The 13,903-nt window shown below is 41.5% G+C and overlaps 1 protein-coding gene across 1 annotated transcript in view; it reads left to right on the top strand.

Moving 5' to 3' along the window:
- Nucleotides 1-13,903, top strand: part of RAB27B (RAB27B, member RAS oncogene family) — a 66,005-nt gene that overhangs the window by 41,765 nt on the left and 10,337 nt on the right. The window contains exons 2-3 of the mRNA XM_075532712.1: nt 10,663-10,834; nt 12,931-13,016. Of these exons, the coding sequence (XP_075388827.1) occupies nt 10,682-10,834; nt 12,931-13,016 (239 nt within the window). The 5' untranslated portion in view covers nt 10,663-10,681. The remainder of the gene's footprint in view (nt 1-10,662; nt 10,835-12,930; nt 13,017-13,903) is intronic.

Genomic DNA, 13,903 nt, shown 5'->3' with positions numbered 1-13,903 from the left:
TTTGCATCAGGTCCTCTTTTTTTTTTTTGCCCTCCCTCCCAGCTCCCCCCTCCCTCATGTGCCCTTGGTAATTTATACATTGTTATTTTGTCATATCTTGCCCTATCCAGAGTCTCCCTTTCCCCCCATCTCTGCCGTCCCTCTCCCAGAGAGGAGGTCACAAATGGATCCTTGTAATCAGTTCCCCCTTTCCAACCCACTCACCCTCCACTCTCCCAGCATTGCCCCTCACACCCTTGGTCCTGAAGGTATCATCCACCCTGGATTCCCTGTGCCTCCAGCCCTCATATATACCAGTGTACAGCCTCCGCCCTATCCAGCCCTGCAAGGTAGAATTCGGATCATGGTAGTTGGGGGGAGGAAGCATCCAGGATCTGGGGGAAAGCTGTGTTCTTAATCGGTACTACCTCGCACCCTGACTGACCCATCTCCTCTCCTAAACCCCTCTATGAGGGGATCTCCATTGGCCGACACTTGGGGCTTGGGTCTCCACTCTGCACTTCCCCCTTCATTCAAAATGGTATACACACACACACACACACACACACACACACACATATACATATACACATATATCTTTTTTTTGCATGATGCCTTATTATACCTGGTCCATTTGGCACCTCGTGATCGTACTGGCTGGTGTGCTTCTTCCATGTGGGCTTTTTTGCTTCTGAGCTAGATGGCCGCTTGTTCACCTTCAAGCCTTTAAGACCCCAGACACGATCTCTTTTGATAGCCGGGCACCATCAGCTTTCTTCACCACATTTGCTTATGCACCCATTTGTCTTCAGCGATCCTATCATGGAGGTGTGCAGCCAATGATATGATTTTTTGTTCTTTGATTTCTGATAACTGATCCCTTCGGGACCACTTGATCACACAGGCTAGTGTGTTCTTCCATGTGGACTTTGTTGCTTCTGAGCTAGATGGCCGCTTGTTTATCTTCAAGCCTTTAAGACCCAAGTCACTATCTCTTTTGATAGCCGGGCACCATCAGCTTTCTTCACCACATTTACTTGTTCACCCACTTTGGCTTCAGCTGTTGTGTCGGGAGAGTGAGCATCATAGAGTTCTCATTTAATAAAAGAAAGTATTCATGCATTGAGGGAGTGTTTGAGTAGAGGCCCAAGGTCCTTCTGCCACCTTAATACTTAACCTATAAATATAGACACATAAATCTATTTCCCCATCCTCCTATATATATTTGCATGTACATGTCTTTGTCCTGACCTCCATAAATGCCCTTTGACTCCTAGCTCTTTCCTCCATCTCCCTTGACTTTCTTCCTGCCCTACTAGAGAAGAGGTATAGCTGTAGCCCAGGTGGTGACGAAGCATGGTAGTAGGGCAGGAGACTAACTCTTGAAGACAGCAGAACCCCTCATCAGAGAGTGCCTGGTGGTTCCCAACAAAATAGCCCACTATGCCACCCGGGCTCCCCAAGGTGTCACTGGGACTCTGACCTAAACGTGTCTGCGATAGATTGAGTTATTGGTGGCTAGCATGCTTTTATGGCTAGTATTTGCCTCAGCATCATTGGGTGGAGAGAGGTTCAGGGCAGGTAACCCAGGCTCGCTCAAGCAAGAGGAATGTTGATGTGGAATGATTGGTCACATGTTACACCAGTCCTTCAAATTTTGAATATATTTGCAATTTTCCAATATAAACAGTTCATAAAAAGAAATGTTCTCTGCAGAAGATGCCACTAAAATAAGCCAAGGGGTAAAGTGGTATTGCTGCTTTAGATGGGAGGAAAACAATACTGTTTAGAGAAATAAAATCATTCATTGACCTAGAAGTGAATTTAATGTGTGAGAATTCTGTCCTCGGCAGTAAATCCATCATAAAGAGGCCTGTGTTGGTGGTGTTGTGCTTCACTGCAAGGCTGTGGAAGCTGAACGAGAGAGCTTAATGAATTCTTAAGTCGCCTCTATTCTGTTAGAGCATTTGATGACAGAGAGAAACAAAACGGACACTCTGATTTTTTCAAAACAGATTGGATCATACCAAAAGACACATTGAGGACTGTCAACTAAAGTATAGGTGGTTCAATTATGAAGTTGACAATGATTTATTTTTGCAATCTGGTTCGAATCATCTGTAAAACAGCCATGAATTCAACATAGCCTTGTAGAAACATTGGAATAAAAATTAACTGTCATAACCATCCTAACAGAACAAAATGCTAAATACATCACACTAGAGCAAATTTATTTCGAAAACCTCTGTACCCTTTAAAAGCTCGCTTCCTTCCTGAAAGTATTGTTCCACATCAGGGGCACTAGTTCTTGGAGAAACACAGATGCCTACCCTTGACCCCCAACCTCAAGGACATGGATGTGGCTGGGGAAGGCGGTCTGTCAAGGTCAGCTATCATTTGAACAATGAAACAGCGTGTGAAGAGAATGTCTGCCCTCAAAATGTTTCTACGGGAGCCAACACCAGTCAGTCAAATAAAGATAAGTAAGGAAATATTAAGCATCTACCCATTATATGCTTGGCAGCTTTGCTTTATTGAAATCAACTATACTGATCATAAAATAAGACCTTATCTGTCTGCCAGTTTCAACTTTCTGAAGTACCTTTAACAGAGTGGGTTGGTTTTTATTAGTTTAATAAGTTAAGAAATCATAGGAATTCATCTTAGCTTGCTATAGCATCCTTGAGATTGTTAATGATTAGATTCTCAGAGAACACTGAAGTTGGTGTGGGTACTTCTATTTAGTCATTCTCAGTGCATGATGGTAACATTTGCTGAATTCCCCACTAGAAAGCAATGAGTGGACCTCTCTACCTTGAATCAAAGTGGCCCAGCAGATCCCTTCAGAAGCCAGTTTTCATGGGATTTTTTGAAGGCACCCTAATGAGTTTAACTCTTGTATTACTGAGAAACCAATCTGCTCTCATTCATGATTCACAGTAACATGTTTAACCATGTTCTCTTTGGAGTAAACTCATGCAGCTATGAACTGGAACCCAAGTAGAAACACTTCTTATCAAATGTATTGAGTCCCTACTACACTGAACAAGAATTGAACATAGTACATTCCTCTCATTCTTTCATGCTTCCTTCCCCCCAACACCCCCACTCTCATGAACCCAGTTCTGCCTTACAAATCCAGCTAGACCAGAGCATGGACAGATATGAGCTCTTGACATGGGGAATCCAGGACAGATAAACCCCGCAGGAGCAATAATGGACATAGCAATATCGTGAAGGTAGGGGGAGAAAGGGAGAACTGATCACAATGATCGACATATAACCCCCCACCCACCCACCCAAGGTGATGAACAACAGAAACATGGGTAAAGGGAGAGAGTGGTCGGGGTAAGACATGAAAATAATAATTTATAATTTATCAAGGGTTCGTGAGGGTGAGAGGGTGGGGAAGAGAAGGAAAAAGTGAACTGATACCAGGGGCTCAAATAGAAAGAAAATGCTTTGGAAAGGATGATGCCAACGTAAGTACAAGTGGCCTTGACACGATGGATGTATGGATTGTGAGAGGAGCTGTAAGAGCCCACAATAAAAATGATTTTAAGAAAAGAAAGAATTAAAGTAGCAGGAAAAAAAGAAAAACTATAGGCAACCTTGAGATGTACTAGTTAAAAAATAAAAGAAGGCAAAGATGGTGAGACAGGCTGGTGAGATTTTTATCTCATATTCTTTGGACATGTTATCAAGAGAGACCAGCCCCTGGAGAAGAACCTCAGGCTTAGATAAAGAGTCAGTTAAACGCAGGAGAACCCTCAGTGAGATAGATGGATGCAGTGGTTACAACAATGGCCTTGAGCATAGCATTGATTGTGAGGATGACACTTGACCATGAATTGTTTCCTTCTATTGTGCATAAGGTCAACTAGGAGTCAAAACAAATACAAGTTATAAAATTTACATTTCATTAAACATGCAGGAAAATATCCCCTATACCCACTGAATGAAAACATTACTACCTTCTGCTTATCACTAATGGTGTCAGATCACCCATGACTGAAAGCAGACAATAGATGTTTGCTTACATTTTATTGACTACACGAAGGCATTTAACTGTACGGATCATGACAATCTATGGAAAATATTGCAAAAAAGGGGTGTTTCAGAGCGCTTAATTTTGCTCATATGAAACCTGTGTGTAGATTAAGGGATAGTTGTTCAAACAGAACAAGGCGATACTATTGGTTTTAGATCAGGAAAGGTGGCTGTTAAAGTTGTATTATTTTTCCCTACTTATTCAGTGTGTATGTTAAGCAGATAATCCAAGAAGTCAGACAATGTAAAGAAGAAAGAAGCTTCAGATACAGACTATAGCCGTTAGTATGGAGGACACCTCACCTTCAGGGAAACAAAAGTTTTCACAAAAATTTCAAAAACAAAACAAAAATATCCACAACTGATCCAGTGAGCAACATCACAATAACTGGAGAAAATATTGAACCTGTCAAGTGTTTCCTTTTAATTGGATCTGCAATCAGTGCTTCTAGAAGGAAATCATGTGACATATTGCATTGGGCAATTCTGCTGCAAAAGAACTCTAACAGTGTTCAAAAGCAAAGATAGCATGTGGTGAGCTAAAGTGCACTTGATTGAAGCCATGGTCTCTTCCATCCCCTCATATGCACGTGAACTCTAGACAATGAAGGAGAAAGACGGTAGAAGGACAGACGTGTTTGAATTGTGATGTTGGCAATGAATATTAATTATTGCATGGACTGCCGTGAGACTAGGCAAACCTGTCTTGGAAGAAGTACAGCCAAAATAGTCTTTAGGAATGAGGGTGGCAGCTACATATGACAGTTCATCTCATGAACTTTAGTCATGTTATCAGGAGGGATTTGTCCCCAAAGAAGGATCTAATGCTTGATACAGCAGTGGGTCAAGAAAAACGAGGAAGATCCTCAGCAAGGTAGCCTGGGCAGTATTTCATTTGGGTGTAGAGTTGCTATACGTTACAACTGATTAGATGGTACTTAACAACAACAATTGTATATCTAACCCATTTTTTTCATTTCAAATTATAACAAAAATTAGTCTGGATTTTACTGTAAGTAACCAGCGTTCATGCTTGCAAGTGACAAAATGTCTCTGCACATGATTTCACTTCTGTAAGCTGAGGGACTTGACTATAAGATGACATGAGATTTCTTCCACCTGTAAGATTCTTCATTGAGTGATCAGGAATCCCGAAGATGTAGCGATGACAAGATGTCAGCCCGGGAAATCCGATGGAGCCATTCTATAGGGTCCATCTGGGTTGAAAGTGACCCCAGGCAATGGGGTTTTGTTTTCATGAGTGTTGATGAATTTGGATTATTTCCTTAACTCTTCCCAATCTCTTGTGTCTCATGAAGAGGTCTGGCAATGACACTCTAGTTGTTGTATCTAAAAGACCTCATGACTCATGGTTTAACTTGTGACACCATGATAATGACTTTGAGGTAAGACAGTTCAGGAAACTCTGCAATCTTCTGGTGTTTTCTTCCGCTATAGATCCACCGGGCTGAGAACTGATAAGACCCTCGGTCATTGTGCAGCATGACAATCATATTACAAAACTTGTCAGCTCTTAGATCCTTTCTCAATCATTTGTAAAACTAGCTCTTGGAAATAGAAAATTTCCCACAAGTTTTCATTTTTCTCTTCGTGCTATTGTATTTGCTTTGTCAAGATGAAAAATACCGAGGTCACAGGATTTTTAGGAGTGAGAAAGTAGCCCAGCCATAAAAAGAGGAACAGCAACAAGTGCAGAGGCGTGTGGAGGGAGCCGTGGTTCAGAGTTGGGCTGCAATCCTCAAGGTCAGCCCTTGGGCCCGCCAGCCACTCTGCAGGAGAAAGATGGCGCTTTCCACCCCCATCACGAGTTATCGTCTCAGAAAGCCCCAGGGGAAGTTTCACTCTGTCCTATGGGGTCGCTATGATTCTATGGTTTCTTTTGTTTGCTTAGATCATAAAATGAAGGTAAAATACATTAAACGATATCTAGGCAGATTCTTTGAAGTCTGGGTTGTATGTCAATTTTGTTAGTCTATTGTAGACACAAAATGAAGTTTTCCACTATGCCAAGATTTGCATGCATTTTGGGTAGCCTTTGTGATAAATTCTATCGTGTGCCTTCTCTTCACTAATAGGACAGAGTCCGTGTGGATGACCGTGTCATAGATCCAGGGTAGGCTGGCTTGTTCACTCTGGATTATAGCTTGATTGGTTCCTATGTTGGCGTGAGGCAGGTTTTGGTAACAACAGAGACCCGGTTTGGGTGCCAATCAGGAATACACATAGGTTATGTAGTTGGCAAGTGGTACTAGTACCATTCTACAAGTAGAAAATAATGTCCCACATGATAGCTCTAAATCTCCGCTCATCATAGCTAATTCCTTCCTATGCTCTGAGGTTAAATACAGGTTCGCCTTTCTTTACAAAGTTCCTTTGCACCAATGCAATCCAGCAAGATCGATGTGTCATTTGAATTTAAAGCACACTGTCTATTTGACTCTCATAACCATTAGCCATGTCCTGTCTTGCAAAATTATGCTGTATTTCCTGTGGCCTTATTTAACTTTTGAGTGTAGTCATGTCTTTCTTGCTGAGGACTGGAGAATGAATTACATTTGATTCTACATCATGAGGCTGAACATTAGGTCTTGTAAATATTTAACTAGATTTGCTCATGATTTAAACTTTCTTGATGCTGTCCAAGAGAATATTGCAGAAACCGCATTTCACCATCTCAAAAACAAAACAAAAGAAAAACACCTTCTTGACCCCTCTACTTTCATTCTTTAAAGGAGCGACTCCATGCTTCATCTGTATCACCTACTGAGGTAACCAGTAGCGTCAGTTTCTTCCGTACAGTCAAGGCTTATGTCCAGAGAAGAATTTGGCTTTACTCACTAATACCTTATTGAGAGTAAATTTTATTTCTTTGTTGTCCCAATTAAATGAACAGTTTTCGCCAAGTTCAGTAACAAAATAGCAAGCTTTCTTACACCACTCATGTATGTGTTGAAGCGGAGCACGTTTCAGAGGCAGATTGATGGAGATGGTCCCAGACCGTGGTTGCTGCTTTCGGGTGCCATCTAGTTCATTTCCAATACAGAGTGATCCCAGGTGATAGAACACAACTGGCCTAAAGAGCTTTCTGCACTACAATCCTTATAGAAGCATCTCTTTCTCCTACAGAAGCACTGGGTGGATTTGAACTGCCAGTCTTTCAGGTAAAAGCCAAATATTTAACCATTATTCCACCTGGGCTTCATATATCTTGAGTAAGCAGCAAGAACAGTACTTTGCCAGATACTTTCTCTAGCATGTCATTTAACTAATAATCATCAATAGTAATGACTTGTTCACAAAGTCCTAATAAAACATTCAGAAATATCCAAACTAAAGAATAATCTCATCTAATCTCTCTATCAGTACAGACAAGGAAGCCAAGCTAGTTTTCAAGAAGAATTTCATGTTGATCAGTGAGATATCAGTGTCTTTGGACTAAGGGTGGCCGGTTGCTGATGACCACTGGGCATGTTCTACTGAGCAATGATTATGCTTTGCCTAGATATTTTTTTAAATGAACATTCATGATTATCAACTATTATGACCATTTTCCTTAGTAGTATCAGAATGGTCTGGGTAAAAGAAAGCTTTTTAGAACTGAAATATATACCTGTTGGTAGGTCTAAAAGTACCCTACCTCAAAAGAAAACATCAAGAACAATTAATTAATGAAAGAGACATATATCCATAATAAATTCAATGGTAGCAGCAATATAATTCAAACATGAGGGAGTCCATATGTATAAATCCATATGTATAAAGAACACAAATGCAACATGATGCATTGATTAAGTACAAGTTTGATTTGATAGGGGGTAAAGGGTTTGCAATGATATACCTTAGTACTACTTTTATGTGTGCTCTTGTGCATGTGTGTGTATGCTGGATACTTGCTAAGTCCCCAATTACTGTTAAATGAATAATTTAACATAAGAAGCAGAAAAAGCTGGGTCCTATAAAGCAGAGGTTAAAGAGATCCCAAATGCCAGCTTCTTTAAGCTGACGTCTCTCTCATCTCTAACACTGAGTGCTCCCTCACCTCTCAGTATTCATTGTCCCATCTTAGGCTTCGATACTGTACTGCAAGGTCTCACAGAACTCATGAGCGCCGCTTGCCGTTAGCGGTTGAATGGGGGAGTTTACAGGTTACAACTCAAGACCGGCATGGAATTGGCGACCACCGAAAGCAGCTTGGGTTCAGAATCAACTTCGCCAGGACCGTGTGCGGTCAAGACGATTTGTCCTGCGCTGCACTTGCCTAAGGTCCTTCCTGAGAGCCTTCCTTTCCTTCGGCCCAGAGGCTTGACATCCGCCACGCTCAGGTCAAAGTTACAGCTTGTTTGGGTCTGCTGACAGGTGCCCAGATGCATCGCGCTTTGTCAGCAAGCTTCCTTCCAGTACTCAACACTCCCTCTCGGTGGGCTAACAAACTCATCGAAATCATGCTTCATTTCAATTACACCGGGGTTCTGGGAGGGAGCCCTGCTGGCAGAGTGGGGAACAACCGGGCGGGTAACCGAAAGATCAGCAGTTCATAAGCAGCAGGCGCTCCATGGCAGGCAGATGAGGCTTTCTTCTCCTGTAAAGATGTACAACCTTAGAAACCCACAAGGGCCAGTTCTGCCCTGTCCTACCCAGTCCCGATGAATTGGATTTAAGTCAATGGCTTTGAGCGAGTAAGGCTTTTGAAAAGTACAACAAAGGATCCTGGGATTCTCAAGGGTGGGAACAATTCTCCTTCTTCCTACATATCAAGGAGAAGAATGAGTCCACTCTAGAATCTACTTACAGGCCTTTCTCTGCATAGAAGACGACACTCCCACTTTCACAACGCATGAATCAGAAGGTGGGGGTGGGGCTTGTCAGGTGCCATCAAGTTGGTTTTGACTCAGCAAATATATGTACAACACAACCATACACTGCCTGGTCCTGCGCCATCCTCGCAATTACTGTTTCATCCCATTGTTGCAACCACTGTGTGCATCCATCTAGTAAAGTTCTTCCTCTTTGACTCCAAATGCCCTTCTACTTTACTCAGTATCATGCTCTTCTCCAGATAACATGGCCAAAACTTGCAAGACTGGTCTTGCCATCCTAACTAGAGTCTGTCTGTAATTCTTCCGAAGCATACTTGCTTGTTCCTTTGGCAATCCATGTCACTTTTAATATTCTTCACCGGCATCATTAAAATGCGTTGCATTTTCTTCAGTCTTCCTTATTTGATGTCCTACTTTCACATGAAGATGAGGTGTTTGAAAACACCCCAGCTCGGGTCAGGCCAACCTTAGTCCTCAAAGTGACACCTTTGCTGCACAACACTCTGAAGAGCTCTGTGTACCAGACTTGCCAATGCACTATATAATCTTTGATGACAACCAATTTTCTTACATTTATACATCATATATTCCTATATTAAAAGATGTGTACTGCTGTCTCTTTTCATTTTGAATCATGCTCCATCAGCCAATGAAGGTCCTGAGAGCTTTTTTTCTATCCATATCTGTATGGTAATTTCTACTTTGAGAAGGCTGCACTTCTTCAGTCATATTTTGTTTCCCTTATGACCTGAGGGGCTCATTTTCCAAACCTATGTCTCAGAATGTTCCAGTGGATTCTTAAGGTTTTCAGTCACTTATTTCTTAACAACGGACAGCATATTCATTCTTTGTAGTCTGTTTGTATTCTGGAAACTCCATTGAAACCTGTTCACTTTGGATGACCTTGCAGGTATTGGAAACACGAGTGACACAGTACAACAAATTGACCGAAAGTTGTACCAAAGGGCAAATCACTTGGCTTGACTCTGGAATAGAAATTTAGCCGATTACTAAGTAGATAAGGGGCTATTTAAATGTGTATCCTGATTTTAAAATAGTTTCTGATAATTGCTTTGCCATACCAATTGTTAAATTTTTTAATTAAAATATGGAATAATTGGTATGCACACAATCAAAAGCCTATCCTGCAGAATTAAATGTAAATTATTTCCTTAGACATGCTTTTTTCACTGATCTTATATAATATCCGACTGTCTCTAGCACACATCACCATGGGATGATTTTTCTGTTTTTATTTTTTTATGTGGCTCTCTCCTTTTCATCGCAGCATACTTTTAACCTTAAAAATCACTCAAAGAAACAAACTCCCTAAAATCTGATCAATTCTGCTTGTAGAATTGCCCTTGTGGGTTTCTGAGACTGCAACTCCTTATAGGAGTAGAAAGCCTCCTCTTTCCCCCAAGGATGAACTGGTGGATTGGAACCGCTAACCTTTCAGCTCTTAGCCCAGTGTGCAACCACCGTGCCACCACAGCTTCTAGTTTAATGGAAACAACAAATTGGTATGTTTTGGTGACGTCCTACAATCGCTGCGCCAACAGCCATTTGGGATATCATAGGACTTTTTGTTCCATATTAACTGATGTGTTGTAAAAAAAATTGTGTCCTAAGTGAACAAGAGGTATACTCTTAACCTTAAAGTTGCTCTGAACAAATTAATTCTGCATCTACCAGGGATTTGGATTTTACTCTTGACCACTAGATGTCTGTTGGAGTTTTACGTGAGACAAAGGAAACGTCTGTCCTAGCACGCTTTTCTTCTTCTCTTCCACAGGCTCACCAAGACCATCACTATGACTGATGGAGACTATGATTATCTGATCAAACTCCTGGCCCTCGGAGATTCAGGGGTGGGGAAGACGACATTTCTTTATAGATACACAGACAATAAATTCAACCCCAAATTCATCACAACAGTCGGAATAGACTTTCGGGAAAAACGTGTGGTGAGTTTTCAACTCGAATTTTACCTTGTTCCCTGATTCCCCACAGAGAATAGGAGTTAAGAAGTTACATGTCCCTGTAACATGATGTGCTTCTAAGGTTTATCTCATGACGACCTCATAGGAGAGAAATCCTTTTGGATTTCTGAGACTTTAAATCTTCAAAGGAACAGTCTGCCTCGACTTACTCCTGGGGCCACCAAGAGTTGGAATTAACTCAAGAGCAGTGAGTTTGGGTTTTTGAGAAGGTTGATTCCTGTGGAATCAAACTGACCATAGCAAATAGTAAGGTTAGAGAGGAAACTTACAGGGCAGTGAGCATATGTTAAAGGGGGAGGAACAACTCAGGAACGGGGGATAAAAACGGTAGCACCACTCAAAGAATGTAATCCAAGTCACTGAATTTTACATGTAGAAACTGTTGATCGGTGTATGTTTGGCAGTGTATGTTCTCAACAGCAACACTGAGACAAAAATAAGTTCGGTGGAAGAAAGGAGTGACGCTTTCTCCTTGGCCAGGTGCCTCTCTTTTATCTGATGAAATTCATAGTCTGTCACTTTCATTTACTTTGGAATATTATGCATTGCTTTTTAAACTATAAATAACATCTTGCTTAGAAAAATACTAAGTGGCACTATCTTTTCACTCCCAAAGTCTTCTGGGCCACTAAAAAAAAAGTGTGGATCTGTATAATGTGTCTTCTGTGAATTCTAAAGGAATCTTTTTAAACTGGAATTATTCAGAAGCAGGGCACATTAACTCTTTGATCTGAGTTAGATTCCTCAATCAGAACAAGGCTCTATTTCCCAACTCTTGAGAAAGAGGCTGAAAAATATGATTGACAAAGAGCTGGAACATGAGCTTTATAATTTCCTGCTGCCTTTTTATTTATGTGTAGACTCAGCCATCAATCACTGGTTTGCTATGAACAGAATGTGAGACCAATCATGCTTCTTTCCAAAAGAAGGGGCTCTAAGTGAGAATCACAGCCACTTCTTTCTCTTACGCTAGACGCTAGTGACAAGGATAAGGATAATTGTGACATGTGAGACGTGTAGCATAGGCACATAAGCCTTGCCAGATTTACTGCCACCCAAAGTAGCCTTGATTGCCAAGATTGGTGTGGCTCCCAGTTGATGTCACAAAGCTACTCATTCCTTCGGAATCAGGAGAGAAAACAAAGGAAATGTGGTAGGAAGGCCATTGCCTGAGAAGTTACGTCGCGATTCCTTATAATATCTTGTGCCTTATCTGAAAGTCAATACATTGTAGTGAAGTCTTAGAAAATTTGCTTCTAATCTCTCCCAAAATGTTGCTGGCCCCTACTCTTCTGCCATCTACCCTGTCCTCACAACACCCCCCACGACCAGGACACTAGTCCTGGTAAACTTTTCCCTTTGAATCACTTACACTAAAACCATATTTTGGGGGAGCTGATTAAATATGAAAAGTACTATGTTTTAGTTCAATAAAAGTAGAAACTCACTCATAAAAAAACAGACAAAACTAAAGTGATTTTTCAGAGGCTCCTGGAGAGAAATGGCGAACTTCTAAAGGAGGAGTTGACATGTCCAGTACCGACTTGCTGAGGGATTTGTGCATATTTCATAGATGAATCATCTTGCAAATCCAACTCTCAGCAAACGAAATCCAAGCATTTGTGAAGCACTTTATTATTAAAGAAGTGTTTTCACAGTGATCATTTCATTTAGATTTGCAACCCTCTATAATGTGGAAAGGGATGATGAGTCTCCATTTACAGGTTAGGTGATAAGATTCACACAGGTTAAGTGGAGAGGTGGGACTTGAACTTATAACTTGGGCCCTGCATCTCCTGTTTGCCGCCTCCATGAGGAAATGACAGACGGTGTCTAATTTAAGTTTGCAGTATGCCTAAATTGTGTTGAAAATCGTATTTGTGCTTGACATTTCAAAGTGAGAGTGTATGTGATACTTTGGGAAAGGCAGAGCAAATATTTATTCTGCACTATGAACTTTGATTATAGTAATTGAGAAAAAACATGCCGAGTGAACCCAGAAAATTTGAATGTTGACAAAATCCAAAATAGTATCAGCTGATGCAAATGGTCTATTTCAGGTTTATAACACACAAGGACCTAATGGAGCTTCGGGGAAAGCATTCAAGGTGCATCTTCAGCTTTGGGACACAGCAGGACAAGAGCGGTAATAGCAAATTACTTTCTTTCCAGCTATATGCATACCTTAGAAAGCTTTATTTTAAAATAAATGGTGCATGTGAACGTGGGGGCCTTGGTGGGTCAGTGGTAGAATTCTCACCTTTTACGAAGGAGATTTGGACCAACGGATCTCCCATTATGCCATCACCTGGCCAGGCTTGTGGTTACTTTGATGCTGATCCGATTCCAGCTGCTTCCCAAACTCAGACAGAAGAACCAGAAATGCCTGATGGTCTACCTCCAAAAGTAGACAGTGAAGACCCTACGGATCACAAGGGTCAGATCAACAGCCAATCATGGGGATGCTACAGGTTCGCAGAGCATCTCCTTCCGGGGTACCTGGGGCAGCCATGCTTTTCAAGTACTTGAGGATGCTAGAAACAAGAGCCCTGGGAACCAGGACTTAAAAATGGAAAATTACCATGCAGCTTTTCTCCTGGTTTCAAAATCGACCTCTGAATGGAGAAGGAAACATGTATTCCTTTTAATCACCAGTCACTTCCATGGCATCTTTGGCCCCAGATTTCCAAAGTCAGATTTTCAAAAATCTCTAGGAGGATTCTTGTGACACGATGCCTCTGTACTTGTCCAGTAGGAGTGAGTTGTACAGCATGGGAGGAAATGAAGATGGGGAATTTCTACTATTTCCAGTGTAACTTTCATGGAGAGTAGTGGGAGGGAGTGTTTCAGCATGCAGCCTGCTGTCCCTGGTTCTTTCACAGAGACTTTCTGGTGCACACCATCTGTCTAGCTTGACCCTCTACATCCCTGAGGTTACAGTTGTCTTCCAGCTACCTGGCTTTACCCACTCGCCACCTTCCTTAGTGCTTTGCTACCAGGTCACGTCCTCTATGACCACCCAACTAAAAGGCC

Source organism: Tenrec ecaudatus, chromosome 15 (assembly GCF_050624435.1).
Source record: "Tenrec ecaudatus isolate mTenEca1 chromosome 15, mTenEca1.hap1, whole genome shotgun sequence".
Taxonomy (NCBI): domain Eukaryota; kingdom Metazoa; phylum Chordata; class Mammalia; order Afrosoricida; family Tenrecidae; genus Tenrec; species Tenrec ecaudatus.
Note: the sequence above shows the minus strand (reverse complement) of the source record. Positions and strands in the feature narration are given on the sequence as shown.